Source organism: Bos grunniens, chromosome 17, assembly GCF_055505025.1.
Source record: "Bos grunniens cultivar Pamir isolate PY7600 chromosome 17, Bosgru_T2T1.0, whole genome shotgun sequence".
Classification (NCBI taxonomy): domain Eukaryota; kingdom Metazoa; phylum Chordata; class Mammalia; order Artiodactyla; family Bovidae; genus Bos; species Bos grunniens.
The window spans coordinates 30,076,709-30,099,664 of NC_141181.1; the positions used below are offsets into that span (position 1 = coordinate 30,076,709).

Below are 22,956 nucleotides of genomic sequence, written 5' to 3' on the forward strand. Positions count from 1 at the left end.
ACAACCTACTACCGTAACTTTCTAAATAAAAATTCTTACCTAGCAATAACAGATTCAATTGGCATGATATCAGGCACATAATGGGCCATGGGGGAAACAAAGTGTCCATCTAGGATCTTACAATCTGATTGCTCTTCAATCTAAGAAAAAGCAAAACCAAGTTGTATACACAAGGATGAAGATATCTCAGTCTATCATAGATATTTTTCTATTTAAAAGTTCTATTTATCTGTTCTGGAATTAAGACAGGGATAGCTGCACATTTTGGAATATAATAAAAAACTACACTGAATTGTACGTTTTAAAAGGGTGATTTTTCTGTATTTGAATTATTTCTCAATGTTTGAACACTGAGAGTGAGAGTGAGATAAGGTTGGGGGAGAAGAAGGATATCTCCAAGAAAGCATTCTAAAATCCTAACAGTAATTCCTCCCAGGGAGGAAAATGGAAATAGGGAGTAAAAAGTGCCCGGAGTTAGAGTTCTGATCTTTATGTGGTATGTTTTAAATTTGTTTAAGCCTATGAGTCTTTCTTCTCATTGGAGAAGGAAATGGCAACCCACTCCAGTGTTCTTGCCTGGAGAATCCCAGGGACAGGGGAACCTGGTGGGCTGCCGTCTCTGGGGTCGCACAGAGTCGGATACGACTGAAGCGACTTAGCAGTAGCAGCAGCATGAGTCTTTAGCAGAAGAAAATAGAGAAAATGGAAATATTTAGCCACGTTTGAGGGAGAAATGTTCTAAATCCAGAAGATATAAGGAACTGCTATATGGTATAGAGGAGGGATTTCCAATTTACAAGATTCTGTGTTTAGCAGTGAAAGTCTTTTATCCAATATACAAAAGAGATGAAAGTGGAGTTATTTTGGTTGATGGCAGTGAGGGATATGAAGTTTAACCATTTGCAGCTCCTCCCCAACAACACTAAATATCCAATTACATAAACCTAGAAATATTTTACAAAAAAACATGGCTGCTTAAAAACAAAACTATTTCAAAAACATGTTCTCATATTCTCTAATTTTATAGCATTTTTCTTTCTACCCTTCTCTCAACAATTAACTGTATCCCATAAGAATTCCCTGATGTTATATAACAATTGTTTGGCTAACAACTTCTCATGTGCTGATTCTCTAACTAGAGTACTTCCCTGTATTATTTGTAATTCTTCTGAAATGTTGAATAATTTACTTTAACTTTCTTGAGCCTAAAGATAAAAGATGAGGTTCAAAAAGATCCAGCCCTAAATATTTTCTTGTATTTATCTAAGTGTTAAAAATATGCTCCTATATATAAACATGCAGATAGTTATTGTAAGCATTCAGTTAGAATATATACAATAATAACATTTAAAAAAATATTAAATGAAAAAAATCTATACTGTACTCATTGTTTTAGAATTCACTGTTATTATACTCCAACATTCAGCCCACTCTTGCCACAGTTATATAAAACCTGAATTTCTATAATTGCATTTCTTTCATTTGAATACCTTATCGATGTACACTGGATAATCACTTGAAACCAGATTCTGACATCTTTCTCGATTTCCAATAATCTTTCTGAATTCAAAGAGTCTATTATGGGAAGGGAGGAAAAGGGAAAAATTCATTATTCCCATTATATTGAGACTGTTGAAAAGTAACTAAAAATTAGCAAGTCCAGTTTACAAACTGTATTAAAATTTAATTTTAATAATTAACAAAAAATTAGGCTTTGGTTTTTTTCAAGACTGAAATTTTGTTTCAGAAAAAACATGAGAAATATCATTGTTCTGAAAGTAATTAACATATGCAAGCCTCAAAATTAAAGTTGCAAATTCTGAATTTTCAGAAATCCAAATGTTTCCATGAGCTATATAGTATATCACAGTTTTATAGTCATCACAAATTCAAGTTATTCAAGAAAGTTCAGTCCTTGAAAACTCTAAGCAATAATTCAGATCAGATCAGATCAGTCGCGTCCGACTCTTTGTGACCCCATGAATCGCGGCACGCCAGGCCTCCCTGTCCATCACCAACTCCCGGAGTTCACTCAGACTCACGTCCATCGAGTCAGTGATGCCATCCAGCCATTTCATCCTCTGTTGTCCCCTTCTCCTCCTGCCCCCAATCCCTCCCAGCATCAGAGTCTTTTCCAATGAGTCAACTCTTCGCATGAGGTGGCCAAAGTACTGGAGTTTCAGCTTTAGCATCATTCCTTCCAAAGAAATCCCAGGGCTGATCTCCTTCAGAATGGATTGGTTGGATCTCCTTGCAGTCCAAGGGACTCTCAAGAGTCTTCTCCAACACCACAGTTCAAAAGCATCAATTCTTCAGCGCTCAGCCGTCTTCACAGTCCAACTCTCACATCCATACATGACCACAGGAAAAACCATAGCCTTGACTAGACGAACCTTTATTGGCAAAGTAATGTCTCTGCTTTTGAATATGCTATCTAGATTGGTCATAACTTTCCTTCCAAGGAGTAAGCGTCTTTTAATTTCATGGCTGCAGTCACCATCTGCAGTGACTTTGGAGCCCAGAAAAATAAAGTCTGACACTGTTTCCACTGTTTCCCCATCTATTTCCCATGAAGTGATGGGACCGGATGCCATGATCTTCGTTTTCTGAATGTTTAGCTTTAAGCCAACTTTTTCACTCTCCTCTTTCACTTTCATCAAGAGGCTTTTTAGTTCCTCTTCACTTTCTGCCATAAGGGTGGTGTCATCTGCATATCTGAGGTTATTGATATTTCTCCCGGCAATCTTGGTTCCAGCTTGTGTTTCTTCCAGTCCAGCTTTTCTCATGATGGACTCTGCATATAAGTTAAATAAACAGGGTGACGGGGTGCGCAGGAAAACTAAACCAGTTGCAATTTGGTGAAGTCTTCTAATATCTTTGCGGGCGCAGGAGGGCCTAGAGGAGCTATCCTACGTTGAAGGTCAGGAAGGGCGGCGGTGAGGAGATACCCCTCGTCCAAGGTAAGGAGCAATGGCTGCCCTTTGCTGGAATAGCCATGAAGTGATACCCAACACCCAAGGTAAGAGAAACCCAAGTAAGACGGTAGGTGTTGCAAGAGGGCATCAGAGGGCAAACACACTGAAACCATACTCACAGAAAACTAGTCAGTCTAATCACACTAGGACCACAGCCTTGTCTAACTCAATGAAACTATGCCATGCCCGTGGGGCAACCCAAGACGGGCGGGTCATGGTGGAGAGATCTGACAGAATGTGGTCCACTGGAGAAGGGAATGGCAAACCACTTCAGTATTCTTGCCTTGAGAACCCCATGAACAGTATGAAAAGCAAGCAATAATTACCAAAGTTAAAAATCTATGTCTGAGAGCTCTTTAAGTCTGAATTACTTTAAAAATAGTTCAATTTATGATTATGTGAGTTAAAACTTAACAGCAATAATTAGACAAGAGAGAAAATAATTATTTTATTTAATAGTTAATGCTTAACTTACCAATCACTTTATATTTACAGAAAAAGGCTTTTTTAAAAACTGAAATGAAATTTTAAATGTTTACTAAAACAACGAACTTGGAGCAGGCATGCAGAGAAACTGCTTACCTTTTGAGATCCTCTGGCCTTCCCCATCCTCTGATAAAAAGTTTTGTAAGGAGTAGTCTCCGGTATAGAATATCTAACTTGCTCACACCCATCAGTAGCAAACAAACATCTACAAAACAAACATTTAAACGACCTTGAAATATTTTATTTTACTCAGCAGGTCAATTTTCTAACTCTCTCTTTACATATTAGGTACAAAGTAAAGATTGATCTACTCTTAGCAACTTTCCAATATACAACACAGTATTGTTAACAATAGTTACTATGCTGTACATTACATCCCTGTGACTTATCTTATAGGAAAAAAAAAATTGTTACTCTGGTTACAGACTGATGGATGTTATCTAAACTTGTGGTAAATGCATCACAATATATACATATATCAACTCATTGTGTTGTATACTTAAATATAACATTATATACCAATAAGACTGGGGGACAATGAAATAATAAGATTAAACTAGAACCTTGAATTTATTCTCTTGGGAATAAGATACAAGATACAGGAAAAAAGAACTAGGACGAAAGTAGAGAAGATGAAGTAGAGCTCTGAGCATCAGTAAACTGAATTCTCTAAGGCAGCACCTTCCCATTCTCAGCACAGTGACTGACAGCAAATACTCAATATCTGTTGATAACAATAGGAGTGGCTAATATGTAATACTGTTTTATCTGCCAGTCACCATTTAAAAACTACACACACACACACACACACACACACACAAGTTCTTGTTTAAACCTTCCAACATTTTTATGAAGAAAGATATAGTACCCCAAGACAAGGAGAGGATAGGTGATTAAGGTCACGCAACAAGTGGGAGACAGACCTGACTAACGCATGACTAAAGATCTAACTACTCTTCTGTACTACAGTGCATGAAAAGTCATAATTAATCAGTGTGACCTCTTCTGTACCACTTACCTGTCTTTCCCAAATAGTTCTGAAGCTTTTAAAACAATATCTGCCTCAGTCTTTTCAAATCGAATGGTGCAGTTTTGATTTGCAGGCAAAACCTGATTCAGGTTCAGGGTTTATTCTACTTAGAAAAATGGATAATGGAAACTAAAAGTTCAATCAGTGAGGTTTCATAAGTACTTACCTATTATTACTCTGAATGTTGGGGGAACCACCATTTACATCTTATATTTTTACTCTTTGATTTCTAACAAACAAGTTCATTTTAGTGCTCTTCTTTGCATTAAGTGTACAATCTAATCCACCATCAACTGCACTAGCACTTTATTATTTTTATGACTGGACCAGCAAAAACGTTTATTATTGTGAAGAAATTTCACTAGAATTCCATTCAAAACTTCTATCACCATTATTGTATTAAGATATTATCATATTATTGTGGCCATGTTAGTATATCAATGTATTGAAGGAGCAAATCTATCAAATACTAATCATATAGGACTTCTATAATTTATGATAGTTTATAGGAGGAAGATCAATTCCATTTAAAGAAGAGGATGAAAGCAAAAATCAATTTGAAGAATCCTTATGTACTCATTTATTTGCCACTTCCTCTGAAAAAGATTTTTTTAAACATTTCCTAAAACATTCTAAGAATTTTCAATAGTCACTTTAAAAGTTAATCCAGAACTGAATGACATCAGCTTCCTAGAATACCTACAGATGATGATAAAATACATTTTCGGCTTTCTTTTACTACTTTACAAAAGTATAGTCAATATTTTAAATACAGTCAAAATTTAATGTTAACAAGGGAGAAATGTCAATAATGTTGACATTATCTGTTAATAATTTTCTACTCAACTGGTTTGCATTGTTAATCAGAGAGGGGAACTCCTGTTACTAGTTTTTGTGGCAGTGGCTAAAGCCTTTGTGTGTTATTACTTAAACTTAACAACTTTAGTTTCAGCTGAATCTTGTGGGACAAAAAAACCTAAGAATTTCCTTACCTTAATGCACCAACCTCTTAAATAACATTTTCTCTCTTTTTTTTTTTCTTAAATAACATTTTCTGACTGAAAGATTTTTAGAACTGGACATGGAACAACAGACTGGTTCCAAGTAGGAAAAGGAGTCTGTCAAGGCTGTGTACTGTTACCCTGCTTATTTAACTTATATGCAGAGTATATCATGAGAAATGCTGGGCTGGAAGAAGCACAAGCTGGAATCAAGATTGCCGTGAGAAATATCAATAACCTCAGATATGCAGATGACACCACCCTTATGGCAGAAAGTGAAGAGGAACTCAAAAGCCTCTTGATGAAAGTGAAAGAGGAGAGTGAAAAAGCTGGCTTAAAGCTCAACATTCAGAAAACGAAGATCATGGCATCTGGCCCCATCACTTCATGGGAAATAGATGGGGAAACAGTGGAAACAGCGTCAGACTTTATTTTTTGAGGCTCCAAAATCACTACAAATGGTGACTGTAGCCATGAAATTAAAAGACGCTTACTCCTTGGAAGGAAAGTTATGACCAACCTAGATAGCATATTCAAAAGCAGAGACATTACTTTGCCAACAAAGGTCTGTCTAGTGGTCACGGATGGATGTGAGAGTTGGACTGTGAAGAAAGCTGAGAGCCAAAGAATTGATGCTTTTAAACTGTGGTGTTGGAGAAGACTCTTGAGAGTCCCTTGGACTGCAAGGAGATCCAACCAGTCCATCCTAAAGAGATCAGTCCTGGGTGTTGATTGGAAGGACTGATGGTGAAGCTGAAACTCCAATACTTTAGCCACCTTATGAGAAGAGTTGACTCATTGGAAAAGACCCTGATGCTGGCAGGGATTGGGGGCATGAGGAGAAGGGGACGACAGAGGATGAGATGGCTTGATGGCATCACTGACTCGATGGACATGAGTTTGGGTGGATCCGGGAGTTGGTGACGGACAGGGAGGCCTGGGCGTGCTGCGATTCACTGGGTGGCAAAGAGTCGGACACAACTGAGCGACTGAACTGAACTGAACGAAATTATATACTATTTTCAAGCTTTCCTCAATTACCCATTTCTACATGTTTTACAAGTAGAACATGTTTTACATGTTTTACAACTACGTGGTATTCTGACATTAATACATAGTTTGCTGAAAAATCTTTTGCTGTCACCTAGTGAAGTCAAAGTCTGCATACGATAAGAATCGTCCTATGAAGTATGAATAACCAGATGTGATGTACTAGCAAAGAGCTGTGATGAAAGGCAACGTCATTTGAACATTCGCAGAGGCTGCAGAGATGGTGTAGAAAGGCAAAGCTTGGAGACTTTCCCAAGTAGTTAGGAGTTCACTCAATTTGTTGTTGCTGTTTCTGTAACTTTTTAAATAAACTGAAGTATAAAAGTAGAAATCCTAAGTATAATTGATTTATTTTCATAAAATGAACAACCTATATTTTATATAGATGCTTATAGTTAAAAGCAGTTACAAAAAAGAAGGAAAGGTTATAAAGAAAAATCAATGTTTTAACTGAGTCTTCAGGGAGATTAGTCAGGCAGATAGAAGATATGCCAACACAAAAGGGAAGATGTGAGAAAAAGTGTGACTTGCTGAAATAACACTGAGGGTCCAAAGAATAGCATCTCAAATGAGCAGGAAATACGTCATGCTATTATTAACATTTATCTAGTGGAGACTGATTGTTGACTTTAAAGATTCATAATAATTTTCTATAGAGATTGGATTTGAAGTCTTTACCTATCAGATTCATAGCAAAAAGCTTTCACCATTCCACTAATTTTAAAAATTAGTTTTTTATGCATTCCACATGTTTTCTTAAATGTTTATATAATCAAACCAACCCATTGCACCATATCCAAAAGAACTCCCTAAAACACTGCAGTAAATATAAAATTCAATTTTTTTAATGTTAAATTCCTTTTTCTTATCAGAAGTCACTTGGGATTTTGCTTAATGGGGGTTCATAGTTGGTACCCCATCATCAAACTGAGTACTAACACATCTGTAAAAATTATTCTTAGCTTGTAGACCATACAAAAACTGGCAGGTTGGCCCAGAGGCCATAATTTGCTTACTCTTGAGCTAGAAAATCAAATAAATCATAGGTATGTCATGAATATCACAACACTGTCAAAAATGCAAAGATGAACTAAAATTGCATAAATAAAATACAGATATTGATTTTAAGAGAATTCATTATGTCAGAAAATTGAAAGTGTTAGTTGCTCAGTTGTATGGACTGTAGCAACCCCATGGACTGTAGCCTGTCAGGCTCCTCTGTCCATGGAATTCTCCAGGCAAGTATACTGGAGTGGGTAGCTATTCCCTACTCCAAGGGATATTCCTGACTCTGGGATCAAACCCAGGTCTCCCACATTGCAGGCAGATTCTTTACTGAGCTGCCAGGCATTATGTCAGAAGGTAGACCTAAAATTTGTATTCTATCTAAAATAATTTCAATTAGCCATATTCTGTCTTAAAATTTAGAATTTGGTAGCTGTAAAAAGTGGAAGCAAGGCAAAATGTCATGTATACATTGTATGTATATATACATGTGCTGTGCTTACTTGCTTAGTTGTGTCCACCTCTTTGCGACCCCATGGACTGTAGCTCGCCAGGCTCCTCTCTCCACGGGGATTCTCCAGTCAAGAATACTGGAGAGGGTTGCCATGCCCTCCTCCAGGGGATCTTCCCAACCCAAGGATTGAACTCAGGTTTCCCACATTGCAGGCAGATTCCTTATCATGGAGCCAGCAGGGAAGCCCCAAAATACTGGAGTGGGTAGCCTATCCCTTCTCTAGGGGATCTTCCTGACCCAGGAATCGAATGGGGGCGTCCTGCGTTGCAGGCAAATTCTCTGTCAGCTGAGCTACCAGGGAAGCCGGAAATATACACACAATGACGTATTATTCAGCCTTAAAAAAGGAGTAAAATTCTAACAAATGTTACACTATATGATGCTACATTTATGAGATACCTAGAGCAGCCAGATTCATACATGGAAAGCAGAGTGGTGGTTATCAAGGGCTGAGGGGAAGGGGAAATGGAGGAGGGTGATGGGTGTACAGTTTCAGTTTTGCCCACTGAGAATTCTACAGATGGATGGTGGTGACAGTTGCACCTAATACCACTGAAGCATACAATTAAAATGGCTATGTAGGTGAATTTTATGTAATGTGTATTTTACCATAAAAATATGAAACCATTTTAGAAGTTGGAGTTGATTTGATTTGATAGTTTCTCTTCAAAATTTTTCAGAGGAAGTAAACTGACAATTTCCCTCTTAACAACTTTCTCAGTAAGCAGAAATAATTCATTTGTAAGTAATTCTATTGACCCTAGAACAGAACTCAAGGCTCTTACTATTCTCTTTAAAAAACACTACTGTGTAATTTAAATATTTGAAGACTTCACTAAGACCTTTAAATAAAAGAATCTGAGAAACAAATCTTCTGAATCAAGTTGGTCCCTCCCCTCCCTCTGCCCCCACCCTCTGTCTTCTCACTTCCCCTGTCTTGAGGATTAGTTCCAAGAACACAGGCTACTTGGGTTTCTGCTTCAGGGTATCATGTAACTCTTATGAAGGTTGTTGGCTGAGCTGCATTCTCATTTGGAAGCTTGAATGGAGAAGAACCGGTTTTAAGTTCACTCAGGTTGTTAACAAAATTCATTTCAGCTTCATTATTTTGCTCAGCTAGAGGCCAGCCTCAGCTGCTACGGACTACTCACAGCTCCCTACCACATGGCTCTCTTCATAGCAAGTTCACAAAAGTCTACTTCTTTAAGGCCAACAGGACAGTGAGAGTGAGTGTGCTGACAAGATAAAGTCTTATACAGTCCTGCCCACTCAAAGGGAGGGGACTACCCAAAGAAGTAAACAGGAGGGCTACCTTAGAGACGGTCACATGGGGAGAAACCAATTGTACATCTCAGGCTTTGAGTAAAACGACTGGGCTGACACCCTTATGGCTCTCAATGCCAGAGGTGACAATCACCATCTTCTCACTGTACCACCAACAGGAAAACACACAAATTGCATAGATCTGAATAAACATCTGTCTATAAGCAAGTAAGCTCTTCAAAGTTTTTCTAAATCACATTTATATATTTCCATTCACTCAAGAACACCTGCCCAGAGAAACAAACAAAATCCCTCAAAGCAAAATAAAGACCATTGCATCTTAGTATTTTTTTTTTATAACATTTTGTTTTTTACTCACTAAACAAATTATAAAAGGTAAACTGGCTTCTAAAATGTTGTCCTCATCATATATATTTTCTAATTTAGTGCAATTATTAAAATCAAGTAAGTATATAAAGTTTATGTTTAAATTGCTTGATCAGCTTTTTTTTTTTTTTTCTTTACAGGGTAAATGTCAATATGTGTAGTCTTTGATCCCAGTTCCTGGGGTGGAGCTCCTAAAACTTTTAGAATTCCCTGAATGATAGGAGTGTCTTTATGCTAATGAGGTGACTCAAGGTGAGGCCCTAGATAGAGTCAGGATAATTTCTGCCTGGACACCAGAAAGACCAACTATTTGGTCTACCCCAGCTGGGTATACTCAGCTCAACTCTGATATTAATCACCCACAGATTAACACCACAGGAGTTAGTGCAGTTCCCACCAGTTAAAGGTTCAGTCCTCCAGATGCCATTGCTTCCAATGCCAACCACATTTTTAACTGACTTGGCTATAGGGAGTTCCTGTGACCACTTGGGCTAATAATTTGCCGGAACAACTCAAAAGAACTACTTAAACCACTATACTATTCTTCTTCTAGCTTCTTAATAAGGGATACAACTTAGCAATAGCCCCATGAAGAGACAATTGAGGCAAGTCATAAGAGGGAGTGTGAAGTTTCCATTTTCTTTTATTCCAGAGTCAGCGTGCATCATTCTCCAACACAGGTTCATTAACCAAGAAGCTCTGCCATGCCTCAGTGTCTGTAGAGTCATCATCGGGGTCTTCATGATTGATTGGATCCTTAGCAATGTGATTCAGTGCATCTCTGGCTCCTTACTTCTCTTGGAGGTCAGGCTGGCCCGAAGTCAGCCCTCTAATCAAATAGTTGGTCTTTCTGGTGTCCAGGCAGAAATTATCCTGACTCTATCTAGGGCCCCACCTTGAGTCACCTCATTAGCATAAAGACACTCCTATCATTCAGGGAATTCCAAGAGTTTTAGGAGCTCCACCCCAGGAACTGGGATCAAAGACTACACATATTGACATTTACCCTGTAAAGAAAAAAAAAAAAAAAAAAAGCTGGTCAAGCAAATGGAACAGTTTATTCTTTAACCAAATAGCAAAATTCTGAGTTAGTGTTCCATATTTCAAATAAGGGCTTCCCTTGTAGCTAAGCTGGTAAAGAATTCACCTGCAATGCAAAGAACTGGGTTCGATCCCTGGGTTGGGAAGATCCCTTGGGGAAGGGAAAGGCTACCCACTCCAGTATTCTGGCCTGGAGAATTCCATGGATTGTACAGTCCATGGGGTTGCTTAAGAGACCAACTCTGTATATTAAGATATACAACTCTAGCATAAAGAAAAGACAATACTGAGTGATAAATGATAATTTTAATTATTTTATTCTTTCATCTTTCTGGAATTGTTAAAAAAATAGTATTGATACATTTTTGTGTACATTTATCACACTGTAGGAGAACAATGGCATGTCATTACAACACAGGACTTCATAATTTTCTGCAAGTATTTTAGACTACTTACTTTCTTTACAGTGGCAGGAAAAAAATGGGGGAGGATGGTCCATTATCTTCCTGTTACATCCATACCATCAACAGCAATATGCATATTCCAAGTTAGTGTAAAAAAGAACAAAATCCCAACACTTGTGTTTTACAGTAACAAAAGTATGTGAGACAACCCATTTTTCTACATCATATTCTTCTGAGTTGGTAACAGATAAACAAACTAAAACAAACACACAAAAGTAGAAAGTTGCAGGGACTTCCCTGATGGTCCAGTGGTTAAGATTCCGTGATTCCAATGCAGGGGACATGGGTTCCACCCCTGGTCAGGGAATCAGGATAATGCATGCCACACAGCATGGCCAAAAAAAAAAAGAAAAGGTAGAAAGTTGCCAAAGAACAGGAAAAAGTGAAAGTGAAAGTGTTAGTCACTCAGTGGTGTCCAACTCTTTGCGACCCCATGGACTATAGGCTGCCAGATTCCTTTATCCACTTCAGGTAAGAACACTGGAGTGGGTAGACACTCCCTTCTCCAGGGGATCTTCCCTACCCAGAGATTTAACTCGGGTCTCTGTCATTGCAGGCAGATTCTTTACCATCTGAGCCACCAGGGAGACCCCCAAAGAATGGAAATGAACCTGAGAAAAGTGAACTCTTCAAATATTTTGTAAAGTACTATATTTATTGTTGTTGCCGTTTAATAGCTAAGTTCAAAGTGTCCAACTCTTTTGCAATCCCATGGACTGTAGCCCGCCAGATTCCTCTGTCCATGGAATTCTCCAGGCAAGAATATTGGAGTGGGTTGCCATTTCCTCCTCCAGAGGATCTTCTTGACCCAGGGATCGAACCCTCGTCTCTTATATCGCCTGCATTAGGCAGGCGGGTTCTTCCCAGAAGCCCTCTGGGACTCTGGGGTTACACTAAAAGCTCAGTTGTTAAGTGGTGTCGGACTCTTTGCAACCCTGTGGGCTGTAGCCTGCCAGCAAAGTTCTCTGGCAAAAATAGAGTGATTTGCCATTTCCTTCTTCAAGATCTTAAACCCCATTTCATCACTAAGAACAATATAAAAGACCAAGTTTTCTGGGATGCTCTAAACTTGTAGGTTTTTCCAAGCAGGGCTAACTGCTATCCAGTGCCACCATAAACAGATTTTAATCCAAACCCAGGGTAAAGATAACTCCCATTTGCCATGAGAAGGTACCATCTGGAGCCACATCAGATACTTTTTAAAGCCCTCGACTGACATTAGTGAGCTTCTGCAGAAACCGGACCCACTTTCAAAGTTTGTATCAAGCCAGACTGACACAATTGTCATCTATACTTTTACATAGCCAAAGCAAAAAAGAAAAACAAAGTGAAACAAAAATAGAAGTTCTAGCACAGTGCCAAAGAATGAAAAGTCTTTCCTAGAAATGTGCTCCATTGCTAAATCACACTCAACATCTATTATGCCATCTAGTACTTTCATCTCTTATCACTCTGTACGTAAGCATTTAAATGCAACCCTAATTGTTTCTGGACATTTATCCTCAAATGGTTGATAATGGAGATATGTGATACACACATATCTCAAAGGCATACATGAAATTATAACACCATGTATAAGAACTTTAATCCACAAAAATCTAGACTTAATTTTTACATTTTTAAAAAACTTATTTTCAACACAAATTTAAGTAGCAGTTTATACTGGAGTTAAGATACACCTGATATCCTCTATTAAAATTTACTACCCTACCTTGACAAATTTAATTCCTTTTAACCTTACACTGCTGCTGCTGCTGCTGCTAAGTCACGTCAGTCGTGTCCGACTCTGTGCGACCCCACAGACGGCAGCCCAACAGGCTCCTCCGACTGGAGAAGAGTAAAAAAACAACTTTATTTATTTGTTTGGAGGGGTATCTAGTCTAGCTGTCTATCTGCTATGTATTCTATTCTAAGCAGTCACCTACGGAAATTCAACAGGCAGACTGTCTCATATGCTTATGTGAAACATTCAGCAAATAATCAAATTTCAAATTTAGTTCTACTTTTCCACGGGCTTTAAAAGAAATATTTAGGTTTTTAAACATTTTTTAAAAATGTTTACTTTGACTGTGTATGTTTCCTAAGAAATGATTTGTTCTTTTTCTTCTTTTTTAATTGGTACAATTCACAGAGCTTATTTACATTTCATCAGTTGTTTCATTCCATGTACTTCTGCCATCTAAAGTCATCACTTGGAGGCAACAATGGAAAACAGCCGTGTCAGAAGACCTGGGTTCCTCCACTAGCAGTGTGACCTTGAGTAAGCCACCTTAAACTATAAAAGGGGAATAACAGCTGGCCTAATACATAATGGCAAATTATTTCATTTATATAAAAATTGATAATCTATTTTGAAATATTTTGAGAAATATGGGAAAAGATTCTTCTTTACATTTTTTTCATAGGAAAACTGGTGCTGAAAAGCACAGGCTTTATAGTCAAGAGTCCTGTGTTTATGAGATTCTAGTTCTATTGCTAATTACTTACACATATTACTTAATCTCCATATTTTCAATTTCCTTGTATGCTCGAGACAATTCCACTTTCGAGGATCGTTGAAGGGATGAAATGAAGCAATTCAGTAAGTATTCATTCAACATATATTATTTAGTAACCATTCTGCTAGGTGCAATATTGGCTAAAAATTCCTTTGTCAAATATATATATGTATGTATATATGCCATACACTGTGCTAGACTCCAGAGATTTAAAAAGAAGTCAAAGATATATTAAAGCAACATCATGACAAAAAATACTAATTTTACCCATGTACTTTCTTGGAACCAGTCATAGAAATCCGATATGTTTTTGTAAATTGTTACAAACAAATCTGCAAGACTGAATCCAGTACACAGTGTCAGGTCTGGATTCAGAAGATAATCCTGAACTAATAAACACATTTCAAGTTTAGTTGTTTACCAGTGGAATGTGTCTAACAGGATACACACAAGGTCACAAACAAGACAAAGATCAGAAGTGATGGTATATTACCATACAACACATTAACTAGTACAGGGCCTGGCACAGGATAAGTGCTCATAAATATTGATCAAAAGAATTGAATCTGGGTCCCAACTCTGCCACTTTCAGTGAGTGATTCTGGGTAAGTTATTAACTTCTCTAGGCCTTAGTTCTCTGTAAAGTAGAAATGTGTCTGCTTTACCTATCTCATAGGACTGTTGTGATCAGATGAAATCACATAAGAATGTATCTAGTGCTAATAACAAGGTAATTGTGACACACATGACTGCTGCTACCAATTAGCTTACTGGCCTGCTTGTAGGGGTAAGATGTTAACATGTAAGCGCCAGGAAAGAAACAGCACCATGATCTACTGAAACAAACAAAAACAACCCATAACATACTTCTTAAAATTGTCATATTCCTTGTGATGAAAAGAGCTGGTCATTGTCAAACTGGTGCTGTGTCTTTTCTAACCCCGAGGTTACAGCAGCAGATTCTGCTGAGTGACCTCTTGCAAGGCTGAAGCCCCCAGTCCACGCAGGCTGCAAAGGGTTCGAATCTGAGGAGCAGCTGGACCTCATCTCCATTCCAGGTCCTAATAAGGCAGTACGGATAAGGTGCCTTTGAAGTTAGCCGAGCAAAGAAAACCACGGCGCGTAGACACTTCCACCTTCCACAAGCGGAGGGACAGCCCGCCAGCCCACCTCACTCCGGCTGGGACCCCCCGAGTCTCCCGCCAAGCCTTGCGCTCTCGGTACTTGCCTCCTGGCACGTAGGCAAGCCCTGCAAGAGGCTTGGGAAGCGCGGCCTGGAACAGCTACTCACTCAGTGGCCGCTTGGCGGACGCCTGCTGTCCAGCTGGCCGAGACTCCCAGCGCCACGGCTCCCTAGGCTCCTGGGACTCGCCGTCCTTCTGAGCCCCAAACGCAGTGACAACAGTCTCCCCAGAAACTGAGAAGCGAGAGGTAGACGACAGAGCCGTGCAGGGAGGAGGATGAACTCTGGGCAGAGTGGCTGTTTGGACACGCCCCCAACCCTCCCTGGAGGCGGAGAGGATCGGACTTGAGAGGAGGATGAGGACTTAAAGCTCCGCCCTTAACCCCCATCATCCGCTCGGCACCGCCCCGCCGCCTGCGTGACCCCGCCTCTGACCCGGGGGCGCTCCGCCCTTTCTGGTCGCCTTGCGAGCCCGCGCACTTGCCGGCCTGTTTTGACAGCTTCAGGACGTCCTGAAAGGGAGGGAGCAGGAGTTGTCGCGAGAGTTGGCCCCAAGCCTTGTGGGAGCTGTAACTATGGCGAGTTTAGGGGTCGATTCTGAGCAGGAGCCGCTCTTAGGGGACAGGACACCCGGAAGCAGGTGAGCGGATGTTGGGGGAAGGCTCCCCTCACTCTCCTGCGCGGTTGGAACTGGCGCCTTTCCCTGCGTCAGGCTTAGTGGGCAAAATAAGGGGTGCCAGAGCGGCTGCAGCCGGCGGCAAGTAGCGCGAGATTGCAAGATGCGCTGCCACTGTCTACAAAGGGCATCGAGTCGCGGAGCACCTTTGAGCCGGCGGGTTCTGGTGAAGGTGTTAGAGAAATGCAAACTGCTTCTTGTACTTTCACTCCGTTGGTGATGCAGCAACCAGTTGGCCTGTTACATAACCGACCACTGTATACGTTTCACGCTGTTTTAATCGGTACTTGGCCTTAATAGTCACTTAACTGATTGCCTGATAATGATACTTTTTTGCAAGTAAACCTAAGATGAACTCATCTTTGTCCTATGCCAAATGCATAAGTAATAACTAATTTTTAAGCATTTAGGTGATGAGGTGTATTTTGACCCTAGTTTATGGACTGTGATTCAGAATTGTTTGTTTCTTACTACGCAATCAAATACGTATTTTCACATTTAGGAATACGAAGTTAAGTATCATTTTATGTTATACATACATCATTATCACAGTAAGTTAACCAATAAGTTCACAGGTAAGCTTCAGCTGTCTACAAACATGTTAATTTTAGCTCTTTTGTCCCTCTTAAGTACCAAACCTTTTTTAAAAATCACTTCTTCTGAAAGCCTGTGGAAAATGTGTTCGTCGAATCCCCGATCCACTAAACAGAATATATGAAATGTAATTTTATTTAGTTTTTTTTGAGATTATTAAAATGAATATTACTTCGGAAGTATAGTGTAATAGAGTGACGTCCTCTGGGCTTAATGAAGCATTTGTGACTATGCGCTTCTATACTGATTTGTTCTACAGTGCCATACTTTTCACGTCGGTTTTTTTTTTTTTTTTCCCCTGCCTATTCTGTTTCTAGCAAACTATTTCTCCTCGTATTTTTGTTACCTGTTGGCAACCTCTGCTTTTGTTGGTGTCAGCAAACCTCTCTTCCCCCAGCTTTACTTGGGGATTTCTAATTTGCTGTGGCTTTGAAAATCATATATGTAAGTTTAATAGAATTGTGGGTAGTTAGAACACAGAAGCTCTGAATGAAAGCTAAAGATCTCTCCTACTAGTTAAGTGTATGAACTTGAGTGCATGGACTATGGGACTTTTAAATTTCTTAGTATTGTTTTGCTTCTTCCTAGTCCTTGGGAGTTTTCCACGTAGATTCAAGGATCCTTGAATTATGGTTAGATGTAGTCTTAGGGTACATTCTGTCACTTTGTCCAAATAAGGGTTACTCAGTCGTGTCCGACTCTTTGTGACCACATGGACTGTAGCCAGTCAGACTCCTCTGTCCATGGAATTCTCCAGGCAAGAATACTGGATTGGGTCGCCATTCCCTTCTCCAGGGGAATCTTCCTGACCCACGGATCAAACCTGGGTCTCCTGCCTTGCAGGCAGATTCCTTACCGTCTGAGCCACCAAATAAATCTACTTTAGGAAGGGAATTTTTTTTCCACTTAATTCTTAGCTTCAATTTTGTCCAAGTAAATGATAATGTTGTTATGGTTGTTGCATCGCTCAGTCATGTCTGTCTCTGCGACACAGTGGACTGCAGTGTTCGAGGCTTTCCTGTCCTTCACCATCTCCTGACGCTTATTCAAACTCATGTCTGTTAAGTCAGTGATGCCATCCAACCATCTCATCCTCTGTTGTCCCTTTCTCCTCCTGCCTTCAGTCTTTCCTAGCATCAATGTCTTTTCCAATGAGTTGGCTCTTCGCTTCACGTGGCCAAGTATTGGAGTTTCAGCTTCAGCATCAGTCCTTTCAATGAATGTTCAGGATTGGTTTTCTTCAGGATTAATTGGTTTGATCTACTTGCAGTCCAAGGGATTCTGAAGAGTCTTCTCCAGCACCACAGTTTGAAAGCATCAATTCTTTGGTGCTCAGCTTTTATGGTACAACTCTCACATCTGTACATGACTATTGGTAAGACGTTAGCTTTGACTAGATGGACCTTTTTGGCAAAGTAATGTCTCTCTTTTAAATGAAGTGTCTAGGTTGGTCATAGCTTTTCTTCCAAGAAGCAAGTGTCTTTTAATTTCATGGCTGCAGTCACCATCTGCAGTGATTTGGGAGCCCAAGAAAATAAAAGTCTCTGTCATTGTTTCCATTGTCACCCCATCTGTTTGCCATGAAGTGGTGGGACTCTATGCCATGATCTTCGTTTTTTGAATGTTGAATTGTAAGCCAGCTTTTTCACTCTCCTCTTTAACCTTCATCAAGAGACTCTTTAGTTCCTCTTCACTTTCTGCCATAAGGGTGGTGTCATCCTCATATCTGAGGTTATTGATATTTCTCCTGGCAATCTTGATTCCAGCTTGTGTTTCATCCAGCCCGGCATTTCACAAGATGTATTCTGCATGTAAGTTAAATAAGCAGGGTGACAATATACAGCCTTGACGTACTCTTTTCCCTATTTTCAACCAGTCTGATGCTCATTAGGTTCCATTTAAACTCAGATGTTCTATCCATCTGAATTTAGATTTAGCATTTTTATGAATAAAAAGGGAGTATTTTGAAAATAATTCAGTAAGTTTACTGTCTTTAAAAACATAGTTTCCCTAGTAAAAGGAACAGATGTAACACTAATTAGTAAGCCCTGTTCTCTTTGAATAAATTGCAAAAACATGAATCTATTTCACCACCAACCGTTCATCACTAAGAAGGCTGATTCTGATTTACTGATGTGGTGAGTCCTTAGTGATCCCCACTGACCCTATCCATAGAGTTTAAGAGCACAGGGGTTGGTAAACTTTTCTTGTAAAGGCCTGTATGGTAAATATTTTAGGCTTTGCAGGCCAGGAGGCAAAATCAAAGTTATTATATACATACTTAGATGTATATAATACATCTAAGTATGTATATAATACTTATACATTACTTGTATAATGTATACAAGTAAGAAAGTAAGCTTCCATAAAATTTTTGCAGTAATGAAATTTAAAATTTAACAGTAAAAGTACAGTTTTTTATAATACAGGTCTAATAGACGAATAGAATTCTTGTGAGGGTGGCATTTTGTTTAATTGGAGTTCAGAGTTAATGTTTTCTGTCATGGAATTAATCACAAGTATTCATCTGTAAAAACTATTCTTAGGTCACAGACCACACAGAAACAGGTGGTAGGACAGATTGGCTTATATAGACAGTAGTTGAATATCCTAAAGTCTTACAGGTGCTTAAAATTTTTCTTTGCAACTTCAGCCTAATCTCTGTAAAACAGATATTACTAGCACTCATGGTTGTATAGAAGATCCTTTATGAAACACTCTCAGTTTATTTCTGTCTTTTAATTTCTCTAACTTTACATCATTACACTATTCTACCAGTGACCACAGACTCCTTTCTCTTATCCTCTGTCAGTATGGGTTCTTTTTTGCTCTTCAGGAGTTAACAGATGCTCTCTGGTAAAGGTACGATTTTATTTTTTCCCTCAGGAAATCCAGTCTTTTTTTTGGCAAGTAAAGTATGGCTGCTTACCCAAGAATCCTTCTGTTAGATCTTGATCTATTGAGCCTAAATATGGTACCTTTTACTTATTCCTGTTGAATTTTATCTAGCTAAGTTTGGTTATCCATTTACTCCAATAGGTTGTATATTCCTCATTGTTTAAGTCACAACTTTGATAAGCATGCTGCTGTTTGAGGTATAGTTTGAAATGAAAATATTAGACATGGTAAAACCCTTAGCACTGCAATTTTACTTGAAGGAGAGTCTCAAGTGGAGAACTAATACCAGAATACAGCAATGATAATAGAAAGGAACCAAAATGTTAAGTCACCTTGGCAGTGCAGAATATTTTCTTTTCCATTAATGATACAAGAACGAAGCCTTTGGGAAATTACTCTCAGTCATGTGACAGGGTTGGTTGAATCATCAAGGTTAAGAAAATGTAGTAAAAATGATAACTTGATTGAAGGACAGTTATATTCTCCTATATTCCTACTATTTCCAACAAGGAAAAAAGATCCATTTCTTCACCAAAGTTTTATTTTTTGAATTGAAAAGAAGGAAAAGTAAAATATTTGTTTTGAAACATTTTAAATTCAGAAAAATGGACAATACAGTATAATAAACATCAAATTACCCTGTCACTGTTAGCCTTTTCCACACTGTTCAAATCTCTCTTTCTACACACACACACACACACACACACCTCTTGCCAAACTCAAAGTAGGTTGCAAACATTATGTCACTTTATCCGAAATATTGTATTCTTCAGCCTACATCTCCCCAAAACATATTCATTCTTTTACATGGCAGTTTATCACTGTTACCACAGCTAAAATACACTATTAATTCAAAATATATACACTGTACTTATATTTTTCCACTTGTTCCAAAAATATACTTTATAGCTATTATTTTTTAAATCATATCTAAGTAGTGTTCAAACTTTGATTCTTTAGGTCTTTTTAGACTCTACCATCCTAAAACTGTCCCCTGACTTTCTGTTTCTGTTCTTCCCAACGTTGAGTCCTCTGGCAAGTCTAGGTTAGTTTTCTGTTTTCTTTGGAACATCTCACATTCTGGATTTGTGGACTATTTCTGAGTAGATCCTGGTCAAACATTTCTGGCAAGAACATCCCATGGCTTATGTTGAGAACATCCCAGTATGTCAGGGTGCAGTGGATGCCAGGCTATCCCACTGTTGGGAATGCCAAGCTTGACTACTTGGTTAAGAGGGTTACTGGTATATCTCTCAATTATAAAGGCTCATTTTCCATTTTCTGACTAGTAAGTCACCTGACAAGTGATACTTGGAGGTCATGTGACTTTCCAACCAGTTATTTTTGGATCCCTGATGCTCTTTGCTTTTATCCATCGTTATATGGAGAGTAATAGTGATTTTCTATCCTCCTTTTAATATTTGATAGCTGTCATTGAAAGAGAAAGACTTTTGACTGACTTTCCAAGTCAAAGTTACTCAAAAAATTTTATTACATTTTTTTCAGAATCAAATAGTTTTCTTCTCTTGGTTGTTTCTATGACTTAGATAGGATCTGATAAAATTGATTATTTGAAAATGTTTAGGCTTATTTTAGTGATACTTTATGGTTATCAATTAGATTTTTGTTCTTCAGAAAATAAAAATGAGTTCATTAAAATTATAGTAGTAACTCAGTACTTTAAATATAAGCCAGAATTCCTTGTGAGGATTGAATGGTGTATATTTTGCTGATATATGGAATGTAAAAAGTCATTTTCTGTTATGTTTGTCTTAATTCTTTGAAAACATAATGCTCATATTAAGGTAAATTTGCTCTTTTTGTATGTATATGTGAAAATGTAAGGAGTACACACACTAATGTATCACCTGACAAAGGTAGTCTATATGATTAATATACGTACCCTTAATCCAGGTCACAGGCTTATATGAAAACTTAGCCCAGCCTGGAGGGGCTTGGTCTCTCTTTGGTCCACTAACAGAACTTGTCTGGTAACTCATGTTGGAGCAAAGGCAAGTGTTTCAGGAAGTCTCAGGGCTAGGAATGTCTTAAGTCACATCAAACCTTCTTGGTGTCACTTATATTAATTTTGCTTCAAGTATCCAGCCAAAGTAGTTTCCTACAGCAAAGTTAATTTGATGTCATCAAGTAGAGCATGTCATCATGGTGACAGTTATTATCTTTTTTTTTTTTAATTAAAAATTTGTTTTTGGCTGTACTAGGTCATTGTTGCTGCTTGAGCTTTTCTCTAGTTGCAGCGAGTGAGATCTACTCTCTAATTGCCCTGCACCGGCTTCTCATTTTAGTGACTTCTCTTCTACCGGCTGTAGAGTGTGCAGGCTTCAGTAGTTGGGGCACCTGGGCTCAAGGGTTGTTGCTCCCGAGCTCTGGAGGGAGCATGGGCTTAGTTGCGCAACAGAATGTGGGATCTTCTGGAACCAGGGAATGAAACCATATCTCCTACATTGGCAGCTGAATTCTTTACCACTGAGCCACCAGGAAACCCCTGTTATTATCTTTTAATAGTTACTAGTTATTTGTCCTACCTGTAGGAGATTGAAGTAACTAGTTTATTTTATTTATTTTTATATACTTTATTCATTTTGTCAGTTTAGCAAATTTCAATACTTTTGTTTATAAGTTTTGTAGCATGCCAACAATAGCAAAATAATTGGTTCACAAAATATTTTGCCTGTTCAGCTACCTCATGTCTCCCTAGTTTCTATGCACAATGATGCATAAATACAATCCATGGAAATTAAAAGATATAATACTTATTTATAGATGAATTAATACAGTAGAAACCATTATTGGTAAATTAGACCTCTGTCATATAATTTTAATGACTTTAGGAGAGAGAAAATAAAATTGTGCCACAGAAAGATTTGCATATAATGAGCTAACTTGATACTACTTTTTTTCTTCTTTACACTTAGAGAATGGGATATTATAGAAACTGAGGAGCATTATAAGAGCCGATGGAGATCTATTAGGATTCTGTATCTTACTATGTTTCTTAGCAGTGTAGGTAAGTATTAAATTATAAGTAATTTAAAAAATTTAGGTAAAATTTGACATATTTGACATATTTGAATGTCATTTAATTAAAAAAAATTTTTATTGTGGTAAAATCCATATAACATCAAATGCACCATCTTAACCATTTCTAAGTTCAGAATGTTAAATGTATCTAGATGGTAGTAACCAGTCTCCACAAATGGTAGTAACATTTGTGTCTTGTAAAAACGGAAACTCTATACCAATTAAACAATGACTCATTTCCCCTTCCTCATCAACCCCTGTTAATCATCATTTTGCTTTCTGTTTCTATGAATTTGACTACTCTAGATATTCACATAATGGAATCATACAGTATTTTTTATTTTGTGACTTGATTTATTTCATTTAGTATTACGTCCTTAAGTTTCATTCGTGTTATAGCATGTGCCAGTATTTCCTTCTTTTTTAAGGCTAATAGTCTGTTGTGTAAATTGTAGAGAGGGATAATTTTTCCTCTATTTTCTTAGTATTTACAGCTGGGGCCTGTGAATTAAACTGACAAAAGGCAGGTCAACAGGAGAAGATCATAAAAATTTAGTTGATGTTAATATTTTTTATGTTTCACAGGGGGCTTCATAGAAAAGAAGTGAAAACCCCAAAGAAACATTCATGATGTTATATACTTACTATTTTAATAAAGGGCTGTGATTGTGGAGAACTGACTAGACAAAGGAAAGGGGTTGGGCTTCTGGGGATGGTAACTGTGGGAAAGTGACTTGGAAATACATGGGCAACGCTAATGGAGGATGCAGGTGGTTTTGTAAGGTTTGTTTGTAACAGGCTTATCTCAGCACCTGTGCTTCATCTCCAGTGATAAGAATGTTTTCTTCT

At 38.3% G+C, this 22,956-nt stretch overlaps 2 protein-coding genes across 18 annotated transcripts in view; one reads left to right on the forward strand and one right to left on the reverse strand.

Annotated features, from left to right (window-relative positions):
• Positions 1-15,426, reverse strand: part of ABHD18 (abhydrolase domain containing 18) — a 39,499-nt gene extending 24,073 nt beyond the window's left edge. For 3 of the 6 annotated variants that reach the window (XR_015144300.1, XM_086346803.1, XM_086346800.1), the window contains exons 1-4: positions 14,582-14,775; positions 3,558-3,666; positions 1,491-1,575; positions 40-140 (exon numbers count right to left, since the gene is read on the reverse strand). Coding sequence is in view for 4 of the 6 variants with exons in the window: in XM_086346803.1 (XP_086202929.1) it covers positions 40-140; positions 1,491-1,575; positions 3,558-3,666; positions 14,582-14,597 (311 nt within the window). In the remaining 2 variants the exon portion in view is untranslated. Of the gene's footprint in view, positions 1-39; positions 141-1,490; positions 1,576-3,557; positions 3,667-14,581; positions 14,776-14,942 lie in introns of those variants that run through there. The other 3 variants (XM_086346802.1, XM_086346801.1, XM_086346806.1) reach the window with 3 other exon arrangements.
• Positions 15,427-15,457: 31 nt separating this feature from the next.
• The window catches only part of MFSD8 (major facilitator superfamily domain containing 8), a 37,618-nt gene continuing 30,119 nt past the window's right edge, over positions 15,458-22,956 (forward strand). For 8 of the 12 annotated variants that reach the window (XR_015144297.1, XR_015144298.1, XR_015144296.1 and 5 more), the window contains exons 1-2: positions 15,458-15,537; positions 22,002-22,093. Coding sequence is in view for 5 of the 12 variants with exons in the window: in XM_086346790.1 (XP_086202916.1) it covers positions 15,473-15,537; positions 22,002-22,093 (157 nt within the window). In the remaining 7 variants the exon portion in view is untranslated. Of the gene's footprint in view, positions 15,857-17,437; positions 17,543-22,001; positions 22,094-22,956 lie in introns of all 12 variants that reach the window. The other 4 variants (XM_086346792.1, XM_086346796.1, XM_086346793.1 and 1 more) reach the window with 2 other exon arrangements.